Raw genomic sequence first — 23,244 nt, forward strand, 5'->3', positions numbered from 1 at the left:
GAAAATAATGTTTAGCCTTAGTTTTAACACACTTTTTATTGCTAGATGGATGAGGTTTCCAACAAAACAATTTAGGCAATCAAAAAGGCATTGAAGCAGGGTTTACACATTTTTGTGACTCTTCATTTCATCCTTTATAGAAGAATGTTTTTTTTTCGGCACAGCTATGCACTATATATATCGAGGTAAAATGATTTAACAATGACTTCCTTTTTCAAGGCCAAACTTCTATATAGACAAAGTTCTTATATATTCCCCAATCACATTCAAAGTGTAGGTACAGGTATCATTCCTCTGATGCAGAAAACCCATCCACCTGGTAAGCCATGTAAGACCAACATGGGGAATTATTTTATAGTACCGTTTTATGAGGGTCTCAAAACATGATAGGTTACCAGTACTGCCAAGACAAAAGCAACCTGAGCCAAAAAGTGACCACTGTGTGACTAATTCTTTGTGTTTTGCGATTGTTACGTTAAGAAATAAAGGGATACGTTTTACTGTTGAAAGTGCAGTTTGTTACTGGATGTGTTTAGCAGTGTTTGTGTTATCCACCTTAAGGATGCTGGTTCCTTGGGCCACGCTCTCCAGTATGCTGGTCTCATAGCTGTTTTGTAGGAAGATGGGTCTGTTGTCGTTAACATCCTGCACCTCAACAAATACAGTGGCTGTTCCTGTCCTCCGGCTGCCCGCCGGACCGTTGTCTATGTGCAGAAGCAGACACATTCAAAAACACATCAGTTGCAATCCTTCAGGTTAATGCTAAGTTTAGAGTTGATGCCAATACAAATGAAATAGACCATAAATAAAAGAAAAAAATAGTACATCATTAAAACATACATACAAAATGGAACTGGTTCTGTATTAATACATTACTTTAAAGGATCAGTTTATCTTAAAAAAATAAAGCAGAAACATAAAACATAAGCTTGTTATAAAGAAGTAAGACTGGAAAATTGTTGGCTGATCAAAACCTAATTTGCAGCTGCTTGTAAATTAGAACGTGTTATTCTGTTCTCTTGCACAGTTTTACATTATCTCTGCTTCTTCTTCCCTCTCTATCTGGCCCCCTCAGCAGATAAGCCACACTGGCTTCCAAAACAGGAAAACCTCAGAGTTTTTGTTCTTTCTTTTCCAACAGGAACAAAGGCAGTTGAGCAATAGTCTGAAATCACTGCAGATGTGCAGATATTGCTTTTTTTCCCCCTCATTGTCGTACAAAAGTAGAAAGGGACAGCTTTAAAGATCACAAACAAAACAAGCAAGAAAACAAGTCATATTACTGTATAACAAATAAAAACAATGTATAAAAGCTAGGATGACTAAAGATGATGAAGCTTTTCTTGCATTATAAAAAAATGACACACCTATAGCTTCTATGCCCAGAGTGTATGCTGCCTGGGTCTCTCTGTCGAGGCCAACCACAGTCCGAACAACTCCGTCTCTGAAGCCCACGCTGAATTTACCATCCTGATTACCACCTAAAAATACAAAACACAAACACATTTCCAAATTAATTTACGGCATGTTAGTAAAACATACTCATTCACATCCACACAGTACAGCTATCATACTAAAAAGAAGCATGCAAGAGGAGCTCACCTGATACACAAACTCACACAGAGACGGATGAATGGACAACGATACTGTATGTCCCATAATAGTCCCCATAACTGTACAACACTGTAGTGCACAGACACACAAAAACAACTCCCACTCTGACCTGTGATGAAGTAGCTAAGTTCGGCGTTGAGGCCAGCGTCGTTGTCAGAGCAGCTGAGGCGCGCTACAATGTAGTCTCTAGGGACATTCTCCTTCAGGGAAACATTGTACACGCGAGGGTTGAAGGTGGGCGTCTCATCATTTACATCCAGAACTGACCCACACATACAAACAGACAGACAGAAAGACATGAGGACACACAGATAGATGTACATGAGGACAAATAATGCAGCAGGGTGGTGCAGTGAGTAGAAAGACTTGTTAAATCAGAGTAGATTTAAAATTTCTGAGTTTCTTTTGTAAATGAGTTGTGCTGCTCTATAGCTGGTCCTGACTTCCCTGTGAAGGTAAACACATCTCTACGAAAAAGTTCATAATATTTTGACGCTTCTGACTCATTTGAGAATATGCCAGAAAACCTTATTCATTTTTTCCATTCCTTTTTTCACAGCAATTAGACCATTTTGTCTGACTGATTTTTCACATACCACCAGCAGGTGGAAGCATCCTACTCAGCAGATTCCTGAGAAGTCAGTGGTTAAGTGTCTGCCATAATAAAGGAACTCTCTTGCGTCATGCAGAAACAAATCATACCATGGCCTGAGAGCTTCACATGTAGGATCATTTCAGAGAGAGTAAAGGCAAGTCACTATCATCAGACACATTTGCAGACTCTTACCTGTGACAGTGAGGGTTGAAGTGGAGGTGCGAGGGAATTTCCCTGCATCATACGCAATCATTCTCAAATAGTACTGTCCAATCTGCTCACGATCCAGGACTGCCGTGGAGGTGAGCACACCAGTGGAGGTGTTTAGGAAGAAGTCCAGGCGAGGCATTCCCATCTGTAACGCCATAGTAATTAATGCGTTCTTATCCTCATCTAGGTCCTCCACCTGGACCTAGAGCAGAAAGAGAGAGAGAGAGAGAGAGAGAGAGAGAGAGAGAGAGAGAGAGAGAGAGAGAGAGAGAGAGAGAGAGAGGAGTGATACAGAGAAAGAGAGAGAAAGACCAAGAAAGAACATAGGGGGTTACTGAAAAGGTAAATCACAGTGGATGGTAAAAAGAGAGGAGAGAAAATCTTATATACATTTTTTAAAGCCATAATACATGAATATATTCTTATATTTTACCCTAAAAACTGAGAATCCAATGGGCAGTCCCTCTGGCACTTCAGCCACAAAGGGCAGGTTGAGGAAGGTTGGGTCGTTGTCATTGAGATCCAGCAGGTTGACAAACACTGTGGCGCTCGCTGATGCACGCAGTGGAGGTGTACCACCTAAAGAGGACGCCAGAGAACATAAAGAGACACACACACACACACACACACACACACACACACACACACACACACACACTTACTTCACGGTCAAAGGGCTTTATTAGCCACAGTAAAAGGTTTCATGGTCAACATAAATTGTGAGGAAAGATGCTAATCGGTCAGGATTGAAAGCTCTCTACTAAGAATGATATAGAGCTATTTAAGCTTGCTTACAGATGGTTTAAGTGTTTCATGAGTCGGGCAAATTTACACAGTAGAAGGCAAATACAAGTGCAAACTGACATCCCACTACTCACGGTCAACAGCTGAGATGATAATGGTCCTCATGAGTACTTTGTCCCTGGGGTCGGAGCTTTCCCTGTCCAGAGTTAACCCACTGGTGCGGATCTTCCCTGTAGTAGGGCTGATGGTGTAGAAGGGGTTTTCTGGACTGATACTGTACACCACTGTTCCATTTTCCCAATTGTCAGGATCCACTGCCAAAACCTGGATAAGGGAGAAACAGGAATATTTGTTGGCCTGAACTCTTTACAACTCCTCAACAAGAGATATGTTTCCCATACCCTCTGTTTAAGAATCCTCGAGTTATACTGTGTGTTTAATGAAAGTGAACTTAAAGATATCAGGAAAGGAACAATTTAAGATGTCAGGAGAAAAGGAAAGAAGAAGAATAACAGGTAAAGCAATGTTATTAGAAATAAGAACATTCCCATCCTACCCCAGAGCATCTTCACACATAACCCCATCCAACTGTTCTGACACATCAGTCAGCTAAAAGAAAAATGGTAACGTCTCTTTTCTGACACAAAGTGGCGATGGGTGATGAATGCGTGAAGCCGGGCGCCCCGCTAAAACACTGGCTGGTTTTTAAAGAGCTGATCAATTATTCAGTGCACTGACTAAAAACGCTGGAAACTGGTTAATTGGTCATTAGAGGAACAAAGGTTTTGCAGGTATTTAATTATTAAAGTGACATGGTAGGAAGGCATCTCAGAGGCCCATTGATTAGCAACTGCACACACAAAGGTAGGGGATATAAGATGTGGGGAGGTGTCGAGCCGGGGCCAGTTGAACTAATCAATTCTGGCCTGAGCAGAGCACATTAAAAGATGGTGAGCAAATATATTAGCCTTGTCTATTGACCTGTGGCCCTGGTGTGACTGCATAGTGGCAGTAAAGAGAATATTGTTTTGAAATGAGATATTAGAGGAGGCTCACTGTATGTGTATAGGTGCTGAATGTAAAAGGCTGCAGTAGTGGTGGTGGTGGGGTGCTCTTGAGATTTAAGTGGGAGGATCCTTGCACTGGGCACAGAAACCAAATTCATCGGCTCGCTGGACACCTCCAGGACTCAGCAGGTGGCCTTGTGTCACCATGGAAACACTGGTTGGGCCAGGGCTACATTGGGGCCAATTACAGGACTGTAAAGCCTGGGTGGTCCAATTTATTGAAAAATGGTCAAATGTCTGTCCACTGAACACACATACACATACAGTATGCATCGCATCACTGGGTGCACCACGAACAAACTCAACTGAGGAATAGCTACAAGAGAGCAGGAATGAGATGAAAATGTTGCAACGTTTTAGCAGCGCGACACTTGTATCTTTCATTTCACTTTCCTTATCATTTCTCCATTCCACTCTCTTGCTCTGCAGGATGGGTTCTCGCTTCCTTTTCTGCCTAGCAGCTGAATAATTTGCTATGGGTAAGACTGCAGGCTACATTTTAATTAGCAATCGGACTACCTTAATTACACTCACTGACGCCTCTTTAATTAATGGACAATCAGGGCTTAATTAACAACAACACATTTCTAAAGACAGCAGCAGGCCGCTGAGAGAGTTTGGGGTAATGTTAGAGTGTTTACTTTGTGATGACCTACGCAGTGATGGCAAGTTGACCACTGATAGTGCAGGACTATGCATGCAGATGCATCCTTCAACATGCACAGTATGTCTTTAAATAATCATTGTTGTATTACAACAATGTTCAATCTTCACACTTTAATCACTCTGAAACAAAAATGTTTCTTCTGCTTAATTCAAGTTTGCAGTCATTTAAATTAAACCAGACTAAAATAATGAATCAAAACAGAAAAACACTACTCAATGATGCTGTTGCTCTCCCTACATCACATCTGCGTACAACATTTTTATAAATTAATTCGGTTACACTTTACTTGAAGGCATCTACATAAGAGTGACATGACACTGTCATGAACATGACATAAACATTATAAACAAGTCATAAACGTTTATGACATAACGCTTTTTTTAGTTTAAGTGTCATTCGGTTTTTGTCATGACAAGTTATGGTTAGAGTTAGGGTTCAAGTGTCATGACAGTGTCATGTCACTCTTATGTAGATACCTTCAAGTAAAGTGTTACTATTAATTCCTAATGTTTCAGCCACCATCCATTCTACTCTGAACAAAACAAATGCTAAGAATTATCATTCAGTGTGTTCATTTGTGCAGTTCACATTACCATTTAGTTAACCATCAGCTCATCAACCAGGTAAAGTTGACCAAGTTGGGCAAGGTTTACTCACAGTGAACACATCAGTGTTTATTGGGCTCATCTCCACTATGTTGGTATTGTATGGCTCGTCTCTCCACACAGGGGCATTGTCATTGATGTCCAGGATAGTGATGTTCACCTAAACATGGTGGGAGTGAGGGAAAAGAAGGTCAACGGGAAATGATCTATGATATCAGTTATAAGAGACAGTTGATCATCATGGCTTACAAGCCAAAAAGTCATAGTACACGCTATATGTACAATAAAATAGTGATTATTGATTAAACAGTGGACAGGATATCGTTTTTTTCTGTAAGCTGTAGGTATGACCAGAAAGATTATGGCCTTACCGTGGCGATGCCAGTCTTCTGGGCAGGGCCTACCCCTCCATCCACAGCTCTGACTATCAGGATGTACTCCGACTTCAGCTCTCGGTCCAGCAGGGCTGTGGTGGTGATCTCTCCTGAAACACACATGGAATCACATCAAAAATATTTTAAACAACCAGGACACCCGAGTGAAGCTGAACATGTTATTACAAAGCAGCTCTCAGGTCAGGATGAATTTAGTTCAAAGTCAGAATAAAAAAAAAAGAAAAAATAAATAATAAAAACACTGCCCAGACACATACAAGCACAGACAAGTGAAGATCTTAAGAAGATATTGTAACACAGATCTAAATAAGCACAAATGCCAGTCATTTTCATGCCACGTATGAACGGACAGTAAAATTATCTCAAAAAATGGAATAAGATCTTAAAAATCTGTCTCAATTACAAGTATACTTTCAGAAAATACACAACTGTACATGCAAGTACACACACGCGCACACGCACTCGCACACGCGCGCGCACACACACACACACACACACACACACACACACACACAAACACACCTGAGCGCGAGTTGAGACGGAACTGAGAGGAGCCCTCCAGGGAGTAGATGAGTGAGGCCTGGCCAAACTCCCGTGAGGTGTCCAAATCAGTAGCATTCACAAGCAGCACAGTCGCCCCTGTGGAGGAGAGTGTGGGATGAAGGGAGACAGAAAGAAAGTTCCAACTCATGTAGGGGGAGAAAGAAGGAAAAAAAAGTGAACTGAGAGTCATGGGGAAAATATGTGAAGTCTGGTAAAGAGGAAAGACAGACAAGCTGCAGACACAGACTGAAATGGCATTCAGAGGGCCAATTTCTTCACCGCCCCCATCCACAGCTCAACTGATGGCATGGCAGTGAGTGGGTTTATGGATTAGGGAATTATCAGCTTGTTTGGCACAGCGTATACTTGGCACAGGCCTGATCAATACCCAGGCAGACAGGGGGATGAGAGGCTAGCCAAAGCCGAAGGGCTAGCCCTGAGCTCAGCCTTGCAGCCCAAGCCTTAGGTCCCCAGCTCAGGGCCAAGCACTTTAGCCATAGTCCCCAAAACCTCAGCCTTGGCCCAAGCCGCTCAGCTATGTGCTCCTTTAAAGCGGGTCCAAGACACAGAAAGTGGCCAGTGAGCTCACAGAGAGAAAGGGGCGGTTAAACATCTCATTTCACTCTAGCGACTGGAAACTAATCTATTGTCTGAGAGAAGAGAGTCTTCTGAATGTGTGCAATAGAAGGAACAGACCAGCCAGTGATTTAGCCTTGAATAGTCAATATCTTGCATTCTGACAGAGCATTTAAAAACATTACGCAAATCATAAAAGACAGTAGAGGAGGCCAGAGGAAGCATACAGTATGAAATAAAACAAACATACCCCCGAGAAAGCAGAGCTATTTGTTGAATATGCTAATAGTAAGGCAATTTAAGTTAAGAGGTGATGGTATGTGCTACATGGCGTTTGAGCTGTTTGGAGTGTTTAAGTGCGGTGTTGGTTGTGCACCAGAAAATGCATTCCCGCAACTAAACTGTATGCCCAAATGTATAAAGTGACTCACCGGCAATAATGTTCTCTAGGATTTTGACGATGTAGGACTGCTGGCTGAACTCCGGTGGGTTGTCATTTTCATCCTGGAGGAGGTATAAACATCGACAATGGCTCAAATCAATGTGCAAAACAATGAGAACATGCAATGTGCTTTCAAAAAAGCTGTCATCACACATTAGCACTGAGATAAACAGATTTGGGAATTAAGCACATTGAGCACAACATGTTTTTTGTAGTAAAACCGCCGTAGTAGTATCTCTTAGATGATGGCCAGACAGCTGGTTGAACTGAAATAGCAATGGACCACTTTGATTTATGGCCTCAAACTTTTTATGGCCTCAAACACCTGATATAAAAAGTAAACGGAGTAAACCAACCCTAACAGGTAAAAAAAAAAAAAAAAAAAAGCTGAGGTATTAAAAAGTAGACACATTTGCAATAATAGGCGAGTTAAATCATTCCAAACATTATTAATGGCATTACGTAAAACAAAGGAGACCTGTAATTTGACAGGAATGAATGACTCCAATATGGATCAGCATCCACTGTCACACATACTTTCTCAGAGCATTTATATTTTTTCACAACCTCCCACTCATTGAATTAGACTATTTCACACCAACACATCCAGTTGTGTGGCTATTTGCAGAGAAGCTCCCCACTGTGTGAGCTGCTGAGAAATGTTAACACTTTAACAACAGTCAATGGCACCATTATCTATCTAGGCTCTGTGTTACACTGGTGTAAAGCATTGTGTGTGCGATGCTGCCAGCTACTGATAAACCCCTGTGGTGTGAGTCACGACACTGTGGAGGACACAGAGAGAGAGAGAGAGAGAGAGAGAGAGAGAGAGAGAGAGAGAAAGAGAGAGAGAGAGAGAGAGAGAAAGACAGTATTCAGAATCGTGCACATCCCTCTGTTGGATTTTGCATTCCAGCACAGATTCCTTCAGTCTTTTACACAATATTTCTCCCTCATGTAGGATTTGTATAGATTCGCGTACTGTCCTTGCACAGCATATTCACGAATATTCCAGCTGGATTCATCCATTCTACTCTTGTCATTTCTTCTTTTATGACTAAAAGTTACTTGTATAATGGATGTCCATCAGGGGAAGAGCCAGTAGAGATACTGTTTATGAGTTCTGGTTGCTCATTATATTTTTACTGCTGTATTAATCGTATCTTAGCAAAGATCAACATATATGTTTGTTATTTAAAAGACAGACAAAAATATTTAAAAGATAACACCTGGCATAGTCGGTTATACAGAATAGTCAGCGGCACACAATGTACACCAAATTTATATTACAAATGGTTAATGTGAATTATATCTTCTTGAAAATGAACAGAAAAATACCATACATTATAGATTCTAATATTATTTTCATCTTCTACTAAGGGTGTAAAATACTTGTTCTAATGCCATTAAATTAAAGCCCTCATTAAGAGAGACAGAGATGACAAATTCAGTGATACATTACAGCAATATTGCTAATAGTGGTAGGCATAAGATAGATAACTGCATACAGAAACAAAAGCTGTAGTTATATGTTTTCCAGGTATTTTCAATTTCTCATTATATGCTAAGTGAAACTAAATGAATTCACTTACATTCACAGTCATATGAAACATGTTATAGAACTTGCTATGAATCTGACATGTCCTATGTTGGATCAAAAGTTGGAAATACAAATAAAACATCTGGGTTCAGTCATGTTAAACAGGCAGACATGATCTCAACTCACAGCCTTAAAGTCAACAGTTTGGAAAGCTACAGACCTGCATGACATTATGTGATGGTCTTTTATAGGTTTTATTTTTAAAGCAGCTATATGTTGTAGAATTAGGACCCAGAAACTTGTGCAGATTACCTTTGTTTTTATTAAGTCTTTATTATATTAAAACAGCTCTGATCCACTGCATGTACCAGTAGACAGCTGTAACATTCTCCAGTGCCTTAAAATAAGGCATTTAGCGATAAGACTGACAAAAGCAACTGAACCGGAAGCTCTGATAGCTGCACAGACTGTGATAAAACTACAAAAAAAGCTATGGTACTCAGAATAATTCCGACAGAGAGGAAATACTGAAATCCAATATGTAAGATCAACGATCCACCATGAGCCGGCTAACAGTTGTCATACACTGGATCAACATTTAAATACAAGACAGCTTAGTCTTCATTCAGTACACACGATATAACGACTCTGTAAGTTCTTCTCCCAAGTCTCAGGCCCAAAAGTTCGTCAGAGACACATCTGAGGGGGAACTTAAATGAAAAAGATTCTGTAAAAGTTTGGAGATCGTGCCTTTGAACCCAAGGAGACTGTGAGGAATTTGTCACAGGGTGTGTCTGCTGCAGTGCCAAGTCATTAAATACTTCCTGAAAAGAAAAAAAATATATACTTGCTTACTAGATATATTAAACATGTGTGAAGATTCTCTAAGTGGAAAATAACCATGTAGGAACTTTTCAGGAACCAAAAAAAAAAAAACACCATCACATAAGAAGGCAAGACGCAAAGGATTTTTGCAGAAGGGTAGTTATTAAACACAAAAACCTTTATATTGAACAGGAGCCTTGCTTACAATGTTTATAATAGACGTAGATACAAAATAGATGGACGCTGGGGTTAAAGTGGGATCTGGCAGGTAGGGAGTTTTCTTTAAAAAAACATTATGACCGGTGTGATAACTTCATGCCAAATTAATCAGAGCACACAAGGCCAAATTGCCTCCTAAGTAACCACATTGCAAAGGCTAGAGTCCGACGCAGTCAGTCCACATAAAAACACCCAGGGGCTACATTCACTTCCAGCCAACTTCACGGGGAACAATGAGAGCAAAACAGCATCACAGATCGGTTTTAACCAAAAACTCTGTCTAGCTCGGCTAAAAAACACTGGATCTGCAGCGCGTTACCATATCGCTACCGTTATATTTGTCTGCTCACTACCGGGCAGGTTTGTAACTGCTAGACTACCGGCAACGTGATCTTCACCTGTTCAACTGACTTTAAAAAGGATAGTACGCGACTGTCCTGCTATTATTACAGACATGTGAACTCACCACAGACAGTTGCCCTGTTTATGGACTCATGGCGGTGAACTGCTGAGAATGAATAGGGGAATCACTGGAATGGATATTTGGCGTTATTTTAAAAGAACGGGGAAACTCTGATGTACGAAACTGCCCATTAGATTAATTTACTTGTTAATCTAAGTTGCCGAAACCCCGTTCTGGATCGTTCTGGCCCACTGGATGGACGACAGAAAACTGCCATAGATACCATACATGAATACTATATTATACACCAAGTTGGAGGTGTAAAGGTAGAATGGGATCAATTTGCATTCTATAGAGTGGTGTGGTTCATTAAAGCCTGACAGTCTTTAATGAACCACACACACACACTTTCTTAACCAGCTAATTTTACTTATTTGGAAAAGAGTTGATCTAGTGAATATTTAAAGTATGTAATAAACTATGTATAAAGGTTTGGTAATGAATGTGTCTATAATGCTAAAAGACTGTCATGTCTGAACATGTTAAACAATGATGATAAATGGATACAAGTTCGGCAGGCTTTTGGATTTGGTAGGACTGGCCTGACCGCAGTGACGCTGGACTGCCTGCTAAGGGCTACCTCTGAAACTGTTTTTGTGTCTGAGAACATTAAACCGACCCCCTGATCCATGTCAGTGACAATGAACATCAAACAACAATATAAGCAAGGCCAACAGCAGAATGGTTTGAACCTTACAGGGAAAACTTATCTTCCTATTGGTGATACTGTGCAACCGGTATGAACGTCATGCAAGATTTCAGAATAGTTGCTCTCTGTACAAATAAATATATGTCGTGAGACATCACAGTAGGGACATATGCCTTTTTATCTGTAAGAATGTATAAGCACTCCTGAGTTGTATTGTCTGTCTTTAAACTGTGCATAACATAATTTTAATTTGTTTTTTAACCTTCCACCACATGTTGTCATTTTTTAATGAGAACAGAAGAGTAGTATTTGTTGTTTGTTGGTTGTACTTGGGACCACAGACTGGAGGAGGCGTTCAGAAAATGCCCTCTTACAGCTTGAATATGCTAATGTTTATATTTGGGTAATGTCCACAGGTTGGTAGAAAGTGTACTGCAGGTGACAGAGATGTTCATGGAAAAAAAGACCCATTGTACTTGCAAGGTACAGTACTGCTCTGTGTCTGTAGTTGCTGACAGTCGCCACATTTGGAAGAGGCACTTTTACGTGCACGTTTAGGTGTGGCTGTGTATGATGATGACAGGGCAGGAGTCAGGATGAGTTAGTGTTTAATGTTAAAAGCACTACCGTCGGGGCGGCCTCTAGCCCACCCAGTAAGAGCGTTCGCCCCGTGTTGGCTGAGTCCTGCAGCGGCGCAGGGTTTGAATCTGACCTGCTGCCCTTTGCTGCGTGTCATCCCCCAACTCTCTCTCCCTTTCATATCTGTACACTTTCAAATAAAGGGAAAAGCCCCCCAAAAATAATCTTTTTAAAAAAAAAAAGCACTACCGTGTATGTGTGTGTGTTTGAGCGTACTTACAATCACCTCCACCGTGACAGGGACGGTGCGGTTGAGGGCTGGGTTTCCCCCATCTTTGGCCATCACTGTCAAATAGATGATCCCATTGGGAACTTTCTCATAGTCCAGAGGCCTGATCACACTGATCACTGATGGAAGCAGAGACGGAGAGAGAAGGAGAAAGGTGGGGTTTTGTGCTAAATTTGTTTTTTTGTGGAACCTGCAGCATCATCAGTTTAGTACAGTATAATGGGTCAAATGGCAAACAACCCAAAATGATACGAGCATACACAGGTGTAGAAATTATTCTACAGCATGCAAGTTTAACTAGTCTAAACATCCACGGCAACCCTGCCCAGATATACATCATAGATTGTGGGTTCATGCTCCTATAGGCGAGCGTACCTGCGTAGCCCTCCACCATGATGATGCTGAAGTAACTGGGGAAGGCCAAAGCTGAAGTGATGGTGTATGTCAGGACGTTGTTGGGAGGAGAATCCTCATCTGTAGCCTATGGGTGGGTAGACGGGGGGGAATTTATGCTTCAGTGACAGTTAAAAGTCCACAGAGAGAAGTAGTGAAAAGTTCTGAGTGAGACGTGAAGACAGACAGTGTAACAGGACAGATGCTGCAATCGTGAGTGCTAATGTTTATATGTGTATTGCACAGCATGGGTGCGTGTGAGTCTGTGCACATGTGTGTAGCCAGGAAGCTGTCAGTCAGTGGTGGCATGTGGTTGGACAGATTAAAGCTGATTCTGGCTATTAGCGGCGCAGGCGTCAATACTGGATGAACACCAACCGAGCCAAAACGAGCTAAGCAGACAGAGGACAGATGAAATAATACTTTGCAGGGCTAATCCACAACAACATCAACAACAATGATGGCACCCCCTCATTATTCCCGAGCTGGCAGGAACTTGAGTCCTCCGGCTGTGAGGAGAGTCTACTGGGCCTTACTGGCATCGTTAAAGGCTGGACAGGTTGTCAAAAACACTCACTTGTATCTCTCCATAACACGCATATCTCAACTCTTTGATTTAGTGCCAAAGAGCTGAGTAAGGAATACCTTTCTTCCTCCCACAACTTCCTAAACTGTGTCTTTTCTCTTCCAGAATGTCTTCCTATATCAAATTTCAACAAATAGTTTCATATTTGGCGGCCGTTTACCACTCAAAGGTAAGAGGAGTTGCGGGCAGCAAATCAAATAGACAAGTGGCAAAGAAGTAAAAGAATAAGAAGCGTAGAGAAAATGATAAAAATGATTTAGCCGTTAGAAAGCATAAGCACTGTAGTAGGAGTCATTGTTTGCAAAAAGAAAGAAGCAAACAGGCTCTCTTTGCTTTGTCTCTCAACACATCCTCGCCCTCTATTTCAGTCGTTCTCCTCTTTCCTCCTACTCTCACTTTTCTGGAGTATATACGTCAGTGTTTGTGTGTATAGTTGGTTGCAGGGCAAATCGCTGACACGCAGAATTGTGCATCTGGCTTCCCTGTTCCTCTCGGGGCGCCGTATTAATATCAGCAGCGTTTAAGGTTAGCTCAGACTAATCAAACACAGTGAGTCAAGCGTTGAGCTCAGTCATCGGCTCAACTGCCACAATGTAAAGGCAAGCCGCCAAAGTGCACTGTGGCAGGGTGAGCCCCTACTGTACCCACTGCCACAAGGGACGTTATAGTCTTTCTCTGCAGGGCGCAATCAAAGGAAACGCAGAGCCATTAGTTACCATTGTGCCCTGTGTACCTCTGCCTTTTGTGTGGCAGTGACTGATGGCCAACACACCAGGCTGACCTGTTCTTTTTGGATACAGTGCACACAAACACATAACTGCATGACTGTAGTAACACAGAAAGGAAGCAAAAAACAATTGTTGGTAAGCAACACCACACTGCTGTAATATTTAAAATCAGTGATGGTCACATGTTCATAGGTATAAATACAGGCCAGTTTAACTGTCTTGTTTTAAAACTCCATACGTGCACGTTTAAAGCCTCTGAACACCCACACAGGTGATTTCAGTCATTCTGGCTGATTAGACCTCTGCTCAGGTTGAAGGTGGGCTGGAGCTTTGATGGGAAATTATTTGACATTTGATCTACTAATAAGAATAATAAAGCTGTCATTTCTCCTGCGATTTCAGGTGCAACAAAGCTAACAGGAGGCTTAGGCAGATGTGAATCAATCCATCCATACACACCCACACAGTCCTGGGAGGAGGGCTGATCAGCCAGGTTAACTAAAAAAAAAACACACGTGTGGGTTTTCAGGGTCTTTAATCACGTCTCACCCTGACTCGTGCTACCGGCTGGACCGCCTGTTCGTTCTCTCTCAGCGAGCCCACGTACGCCTCCTTCTGGAACTGCGGCACGTTGTCGTTGACATCCAACACGCTGACACGGATCCTCCCCGTTGTCTCCTCCCCGCCGCCGTCCCTCGCCAGCACGGTCAGCGTGAAGCGCTGCATCAACTCATAGTCTAGACTGGCTCGCAGAATGACCCAGCCCGTCTCCTCGTCCAATGAAAACCTGAAAGAGACAAACGCGAGGAAATTAACAAGATACTTCACTGTTATGTTATTAACATTATACTAACTTGTTTAATTTGGAAAGATGTATTTCCAATGCTGAACAACACAAGCACATCACAAAAAACATTATTGTTTCACGTTATAAAAAGAAAAAAACGGAAATCAAAGACACTGAGGCATTAAACAGACATCAGATAAAAAAGTATGTGTATGTGGGAGGGAGGTGCTCACACATCTGTATTTATTTCAGGATTTTTTGGTACTTTTTTTTAGCTGGTAATGAGCTGTACTGAATAGTTAATGGTTTCTTAGAGCTTTAGTATAAGGCACATTATACACAATACATCACATCAAAATTGTGTTATCCTTGTTAACTTAAGATAAAAACAGTTTCACTTAATTTGTTCTTATGAGAAAAGCACCTTGTTTAAAACAGCAACAACAGGTTTGTACGTTTTAAAAATAATTAAATGTAGCATGAAAGTGTTTTGTTATAACAAGAAAAGGTTCTCAATCTCAATGTTTTTCGCATACAGCACTGTTTGCAGGAGCTGATGGGATTACATTAGACTGTAATTGCACCTCGTATGGTTTTATGTGACAAACATTGATTGAATTGATTGAATAGACTGGCTTAGAAAATAACTCTGCTAAACAAATGCAACAAATGACAAAATAAACAGAACAAAAATACACAAAAATGATGCTCAGTGAGAGCAAAAGAAAAACAAAATTAGTAGGAAGCCACACTGATTGTGTTCCTTTGATACTGGAGATAATGAATAATGTGAATGTGTGTTTTTCTGTTTGATTCTGAAAATTTGCGGCTTAAAGAGAGCAGGTGTAAAGGAAAGCGCCAGACATCATTGTAGATCAGCTAAAACAGTGTACAATCGTTCACAAGTGGCTGTATAAATAAAAAATGTGATTGTGTGGACTGTTTGAGTGTGTGTGTGTGTGTGTGTGTGTGTGTGTGTGTGTGTGTGTGTGTGGGGCTTGCGTCTTACTGGTCTGGCTCGTCACTGAAGTAGTAACGCACATTCCCAAATGTGCCTACATCTCCGTCTGTAGCCTGGACAGAAAAGACAGGGAAAACAGTTTACTTTTATAATAGTACTTAGGCCTACTTCCTTGTATAGCTTTACAGAACATTTAGCTTCTATTGTCCGACCATTCGTTTTGTTTCTTTTTCTTAACTACTTTGTTTGTTTTTTCACATGTACATGCAGTAAAAATAATTCTAAACTCTTAATCAAGTTTTGTTAAGGTAAATTATGTGTCTGCCTTCAAATTCTATTGTGAAAACTGAAGGGAGGGAAGTTCATGGCACACTGTTAGTTACCATAGGTACAAAGTGCTGTCAGTGAAATTGAATTTGGTTTTCCTGACGGTGATATGGTCATTAAAGCAGATAGAATAGAATGCTATCCATTTCATGTTAATGTAACATACATTATTCCTCAGCATACATTGGTACCTGTGTGTATGTGTGAGATTACCCAGAGCTTTAATAACATGACACATGATTATATGATATTTCTCACTCTAGCTGAGCTGTCTATGACAGTATGACTTTATGATAAAACATGCAAGCCATGCTTGACTCAGAGGTGTTGATTGGATTTAATCTGATGAGAGAACTGATTTCTCACCCACATGACCCACCACCGGCCGTAAAAGCAGCAGCAACTGGCTGTCATATGTCTTGCAGATACAAATGGTGTCAAAAATCCAACATAAAGAGCAACACTTTCAGGAATCTTGTACTTTATGAAATGCCCATCTGTCTTTGTAAACACATGCATGCCCATGTGCACACATGCACTGATGCGTACACGCAGGGTGTTGTGTCGTCGCTGATGGATCGTGGCTGGAGAGGCTGTTGTAATAGAGTTTCACTTCAGTGGCTCTGCAGTCAGTTGAAGGGCCAAACTCGAACGTGTCTGCAGCCTGCTCTGTCAACCACGATGCTGGTCACTGTGATTCAGTGATGCCCTGATACCGACCTTATTATGTAGGACTGTGTGTCTGTGTCTGTGTAGGGTATATGATTATTTGCATGTGGCTGTGACTTATACTCAAACATATGTGAGCAAGGGTGTGTGTGTGTGTGTGTGTTAACATGCGTTTAATGATATGAGACTGATGTGAACGTAAATACACCAGTAAATGGGCCAAAATGTGTGTGAACTAATGCCCTTTTTGGGCTGTAAATGGGGATGCATGTGTGTATGTTTGAATGTGTTAGGACATATCTGTTTTAAATTGAATGCATTTATGGTTACGTGTGCGCGTGCCTGTGCATGTGAGTGCCCATCTATGATGCCTCTAACAGATGGAACAACGTAGGCAGCTATCAACGTGTTTTTTATCCTTTATTTATTTTTTTACACCATGCTGTTTAGCTCAAGCCCATCATTTTACAGAGAGCTTCCCCCACATCGTCCTGGATGGCGAATCAATCCAAATGGCCTTCGCTTTGTTGTCAAGATCACGAAGCACATCTTGCTAAACGAGTAGAAAGCGGGACGCTAACTACATGTGAGGTGTTTGGGACTCCAGTCAGGTTCTTATGTTAACCTTTGAGTGTTCATCCGTCATGTCTTGATGACCTCATCATTAAATGCCACTCAACTGCTTCTCCTCCTCTCTTTTGGCATTCTTACCCATCCCTCCACCTCCTCCTTTATCTTTTTCTTTCTGTCTTTACCTCGCTTTCCTTCCTGCATCCCGAGCTCCTCCTCCATCTCCACTGTCTCCCCTCTCCTCTACATATCTCCCTAAGCACACTCTTCCTCCTCGATGCCTCCCTCCCTCCTGTGCTCCCTCTCCCAGGTGAGTGACAGGCCCATAAGTGCTCCAATGATAGCAGTGGGGGTGTTAGCGTGACAGCTATCGAGGCGGTGACAGGAGCCGGGCTCAGCCTGGGAGCTAATACTGCCTCTGCGGCCGAGCCCCTCTCGCCATGACGACAGACAGAGAGGAAAAGAGAGAGACAGATTGAGAGAGAGAGAGAGAGAGAACCCCCCCCCCAACCCAATCATTCAACGACTAGCTTCCTATCTCCCACCAAACAATCACCATGACAGTATGGCCCGGTCACTTTGCCAACTGCTTGCCAAAGACTTTCAACTTTAGAAGCAGACGGCCGCAGCAGATGGATGGTAGAGTTTGTGCAGGGATTTGCAATAACTTAACACCATGGGCCCAGATCCTTGACACCAGGGAATTATGCATTTGCTCCCCATCGCCATGGTAGCTCAAACTTTTTTTGGTTGGGGAATAGGAGGTGATGGAAAAGTTGGCGGGGTTCCGTGTACAGGGAGTGTGCGCTTGTACAATTTAATGAAGAAAAAAACGACACAGAAGGAAAGCTGGGCTATATGCCTAATAACCTCACTGACAATTACAACGAGCATTTTAAGTACTGATATGGTTCACTGGGATAAATTGTTTTCATGCCAAATAAGAAGACCCTCCAAATAACAAATAAAAAAAGTTACAAAAACAGTATGGAGGATGCACATTGCCACTGACTAAGATGATACAAAACCCTGTTGGTTGATTATCTGTTCTCTTACTGTCAAGATGCCCAGAGATGATAGAATGGCAGTACATGTTGTAGATTAATGCTGGGCCCAGACTGTAGTGATGAAAATCTCCCTGTTGCTAAGGAGGAGGTCACTGAGGTTTCATAGTCAGCATTCTGATCAAAATACAAACTAAGTTGTTAAGGAGTTTCTGCACAAAGCGTCAGTGCTGTGCTGATTGCCAATATAAACTCTGCAAACCCTAGTCTCCTCAGGCAGTAACTACAAAAGAGAAATTAGTTCTCAGTTGACCAGTTTAGTTAAATGATGCGTTTCTTCCCTTCAGAGAGGCGAAGCCAGCAGGCAAACAGTACCAGTGCACTCATCTGTGTGTCTGCATGCCTGTTAATGCACGTGTGACAGTATGTGTGCGTTGATTGGAGTGTTTTTGTATGCAAAGTATAGTGTGTATGTGGGTGTCTATGTTTGTGTATGTGAAAAGGACACACATGGACAGAGATGCACGGCGTTTCCAGGTTTATTCAGTCTTCGGGGCATATATGCAACCCAACCATTTACAGTATAAACTCCTATTATCACACTCAATTGCTTTCAAGAAAAGACGGAAATGAGAACTTCCCCCTCATTGGCGACAGAAAGACAGGGGTAGTGTGTGTGCGCCTGTGTGTGTGTGTGTGTGTGTGTAAACTAGTGTTGGGTTGGAGTAGGCACAGATTATCAGCCCAGCTATCTCATGGACAGCGAGGGAGGTTAAAGCTGCACAGGCTTCTCTATTGTGAGTGAGCTGGAATTTGAATTGATTGGCTCCTAAAATTGCTTTTTTTTTCTGCAGAAGCTTTGAGAGGCATGGAAAAGGAAACCAATTACTGGCTGTCAAAGCCTGCTGTCAAAACAGAGATGACCCCCCAGTCCAAACACAGACACCCTCCTCTGTCTCAGTGTTGCACACCTAAACGCAATCACAAAGAATAGATAACACACAGAGACACCACCAGCACAGTGAAGATGTCCAGTTTCTGATAATCATTGTGTGGGAGTCAGTGATGAGGACACAATTGTCAGTTTATCTTCCTCAGCTTTGGTTAGTTTCACTCATGCAGGCTCTTTTAAAGGCCCTCTGTCTCACTTACTCACATTGTCAAGATCATAGCTCTATCTTCACAAATGCTATACAAGTGATATACAGAAAACGGTTACTTTTATCGTGTTAAAAGTAAACACTTTGCATATTGTACTGTATGTGTGTGAGATGCGCAAAGCAGAGTCTTGATCATATGACACATTCCATGCCGTATACTTCAACATATTTAAGCACATCATCATCTCAGCAAAATGAGGTGCCTGTGGATCAGCAGTGTGGATGTTTGTGACTGCCACTGCACTCGCAGGGCACCATGGGAATCAAATGCAAATTCAGAGTGAGATATGCACGTCCCATCAAGACTGCACATCACCGTTTACAGCACTTTTTTTCAATTTTCTTCAAACCATGTCTGCTCGATAATCATCATAAAAAAAGCAAAAGCAACGAAGAGCTTTGTCGTAGATTAAAAGATAGGTCACAGTTTTCAAGACTTGTCTTAAAACAATACTCTGTGCCTGTATGCACATTAATACAGTTATTGGTCGCTGTTCCTTTTGTCCATTCCGCAAAGAGATCCCTTCCTAACACAATTTCAATGTAAGAGATGGGGAACCATATGCGCAGTCCTCGTTCTGTGCAAAAATGCATTCTAAACTTTAATTAAAGCTAATAGAGGCTACAGCAGTATGAGTTTATCAAATCAAGTGGGTCTCTTCTCTTTTTAGTTTTGCACTAAAATCACACTTTGGGAGATGTGTCTAACTCAAACTGCTGAAGCCTCATATTACAAAAGATTTGGCTGGACTTTAAAATGCATTTTTACACAGAATGGGGACTGTGGATTTAGTCTCTTCCATTGGAATCAGGGATCGCTTTAGTGTCAGTATGAACTGGAGGAACAATTACAGCAAACAAAAACACGTTTCAGTGCACACATGGGCATATGAGTATTGTTTGAGGACATACTTGAAAAAAAATTGTGAATTGATATTTAAATAATTGATCATTTTGCATTTGTTTTGTTGTATGACAAAGGGAAAGTCAATTAAAGTGGTCAATTGTCTGGTCACAATACAACTAAAGGTATGACTGAAAGGAAGAGATCAATCAAAGAATGGATTTAACTTAGATTTTTTATGGCCGTCTCTAAACGTTTTGGTAGCTTTTCCTATGTGCACAACCTGCCGTAGGACTATGTACTGTAGAGCCTCTGACCAACACGGTACAGTGCCAGACTCAAGAACAGAGCAGCAGCCTGTAAAAAGCACACGCACTCTGACACCATGATGAGGGTATTCGAAGATGAGTCCAATTAACAATTACATGTCCTGAACAGCTACTAACTCAACTAAACTAATGAGTGAATTAACATATTCTCTTAATTTCCCCAACATGCACGTGAATGTACAGATGTAGCTGTGTGAAATGACGCAAAACTCAAACCTCTTTAGCAGAGATGCAAAATCCCTCTGCTCCTCGGATCAAACGAGGACCAACCGCATCTCTCGCCAGCCCCCCAGCTGTGACCTAGTGCACCTGAAGGGGTTGATGGGAGCTGTGTGTGTGTTTTTACTGCGGACACTTTAGTGTAATGGCGATGGCGAGCGTACGATTATGACTGCTTTATTTCTCTAAACCATTAACGAGCAGGTGGGGGTGCTCACAGCGACTGCTGACTGCCGACAGGATTGAACAGCCTGTTTCTATTATCTCCTGACCAAACAGATAACAGCGAGACAGAGAGAGCGCGAGAGAGAGAGAGATACAACTTAAACACTTTTTAACAATGTATACTTTTGTAAAAGAAGAGTCCAATAAAGTAGAGTGGATGTCTTCACAACATACTGTGACAGCTTGGAACGTAAATTATACTGTTTGCATGCATACACAGCTACTATATAATGATTGCAACCACATGTGAACCACTGGAAAAAAACAGCTGTTACCTCTGGAATGAAAAGGAAAGGGGGGGGGGGGGGAAGAGAAAGAAGAGAGGACTGTATTATGGGCATAAGCTGGAGAAAGAGTTTGAGCTGCCAGTGAAAAGACTTAATGCAGAGCTCTTTGTGGCTGGCAGCTTCACTTTGCCGACAGGCCTTGGTGCTCCCTCTCTCTCTCTTTCTCTGAGAGCTGAGACCAGCTGTGTGGACTCGCCAGACCCTCCTCCGCAGCGCTGTGGAGGAAGGTCTGGCAGTCACGGAGACTACATCCATATTTTATACAGTCTATGGACAAAACAAGCCATTTAAAGACCTCATCGTGGGCTTCAGGAAATAGTGATGGCCAATTTCAGACATTTGATGGACAAAACAATTCATCCATTAACCCAAGAAACTAATCTGCAGATTAAATAAAATCATTATTTGTTTTATCTATAAAATTAGATCACCTTTTAGTCATTTAGTGTAATTTTTAAATTGTTTCAACACAGTGGTATAGTGCTTTTTAATAAAATCATTATTGTGTGAATGAATAAATGGATTAACAGATAACCAAACAAATGGAACCAATGGAGACAAATATTGAGCTCCAATGCACTCAAACTCAAACTACTAAACTGGGAAAGTTCAAACTTTTCACTACTCCCAGCTCCCGTCTGTCCGTCCTCAGCCCTGCACACCCATTCACACCCTGTCTCACAATGTCACAATCACCCATGATAAGCTGCCCATTATTAACGGTGACACTGTGTGAGCTACCACATGCAGGAAAGAGCTTGGCCTCATCCCTTTCATTAAAATAATGAATTATAATTACTGTCGTGACTATTACCCCATAAAGGCCTGTCTAAACAGCGGTGGTGGCGAAACATCCTCCACTCTGTAATTTCTAACCTTCTGCTGGAAGGATTTTTCATTGTGCCTTAGCCCTAAAACACACAGCATCTGCACAGAGCCCATAAAACACACAGTAAGACATTGGTAAAAGACAATTATCTAAGAAGAATGTTGCATCCAACATATTTTATAGAAGCAAGAACAACTATAAGAAGAATGGAACGTGCAGGTAAACTGTACTTCTATATGCATATTAGAACTGCATATATCCTCTTCAAATATATAAATATGCTCTAAGGTAGAGCCTTGTGGGTAGAAAGAGCTAGTGTAGAGAGTGTAATCCAAACAGAAACAGACAGGAAACCACACAGTAAGGCAATGCAACACCTGAAAACCATTAGCAATCTAATGGTAAAACAGAGAATGGGGAAAACAACATTAACTGAGGGCATTCATTAAATATGAAATGAAAAAAGGCAAATTCTCTGAGACCCAAGGAGAGGAAATAGGAGTGATTCCACTGATACGAGCAGCTGCTGGTGTCCAAAGTCTCCAGGGTGAGGAAGAGACCAATAGAGAGAGTGAGAGAGAAAAGGAGCCAGACAAAAGAGTAAATCACAATAAATATTTATAATGATAAGTAATGCTGCAGACCATAAATATTAAACAGCCACTGCCTTTCTGTGTATGTGTGTGTGTGTGGGGGTACTCCTATGTTAAGCATAAGTGTCCACAGGGATGCAGGAGTAATGCATCGACTAACATTGTACATAAGCTCTGATCCGATGAGATATGAATATTAACCCAAACAAAGCATTTCAATTCAATTACATTATCAGGATGCCTGTTTGGCACTTTTTAAAACAACTGGGAACCAACATGCATAATTTCAATTAGCATAGGCATAAAGTATTATATAAACATCGTCCAGACCCCACCCTCTTTACATACAAACCAGCTTCACCACATTGTTGATACACTAATGCAAAAACACTTTCATGCTCAGGAAACCGCAATGTACCACACTCCTGAAAATAACTACTTCCCTGTGAGAGAAACAATATCTATAAGTTCTTGAAACAGCAATGTACAAGCAAATAGTCCATGAAGATATTGTCTATCATTGTCATCATCATTGTTGTAATCAGTAATGACAAGAACTGTTCTAAATGGCCAAACATTTTGCTCAAAAATCTTAAAAGATAAAAGGCCTTTCTCAATTTCCAAATTTGTACCTCCTTGGCTATCGGGCTTGTCACACGGAAGTCATTCTCAGCATGCCATGTTGAAGGACGTCCCAATTCCAAAAAGCAC

General features: G+C 41.5%; 1 protein-coding gene across 5 annotated transcripts in view; it reads right to left on the reverse strand.

Moving 5' to 3' along the window:
- Positions 1-23,244, reverse strand: part of cdh23 (cadherin-related 23) — a 207,775-nt gene that overhangs the window by 53,348 nt on the left and 131,183 nt on the right. For 4 of the 5 annotated variants that reach the window (XM_028603317.1, XM_028603313.1, XM_028603314.1 and 1 more), the window contains 14 exons: positions 15,526-15,590; positions 14,279-14,516; positions 12,398-12,503; positions 12,014-12,141; positions 7,448-7,520; positions 6,420-6,536; positions 5,874-5,986; positions 5,555-5,662; positions 3,298-3,487; positions 2,853-2,998; positions 2,402-2,621; positions 1,724-1,876; positions 1,368-1,481; positions 556-704 (listed from right to left, as the gene is read on the reverse strand). In XM_028603317.1, the coding sequence (XP_028459118.1) occupies positions 556-704; positions 1,368-1,481; positions 1,724-1,876; positions 2,402-2,621; positions 2,853-2,998; positions 3,298-3,487; positions 5,555-5,662; positions 5,874-5,986; positions 6,420-6,536; positions 7,448-7,520; positions 12,014-12,141; positions 12,398-12,503; positions 14,279-14,516; positions 15,526-15,590 (1,920 nt within the window). Of the gene's footprint in view, positions 1-555; positions 705-1,367; positions 1,482-1,723; positions 1,877-2,401; positions 2,622-2,852; positions 2,999-3,297; positions 3,488-5,554; positions 5,663-5,873; positions 5,987-6,419; positions 6,537-7,447; positions 7,521-9,428; positions 9,823-12,013; positions 12,142-12,397; positions 12,504-14,278; positions 14,517-15,525; positions 15,591-23,244 lie in introns of those variants that run through there. The other variant, XM_028603316.1, reaches the window with a different exon arrangement.

The sequence above is a fragment of the Perca flavescens genome, chromosome 17 (genome assembly GCF_004354835.1).
Source record: "Perca flavescens isolate YP-PL-M2 chromosome 17, PFLA_1.0, whole genome shotgun sequence".
NCBI lineage: Eukaryota > Metazoa > Chordata > Actinopteri > Perciformes > Percidae > Perca > Perca flavescens.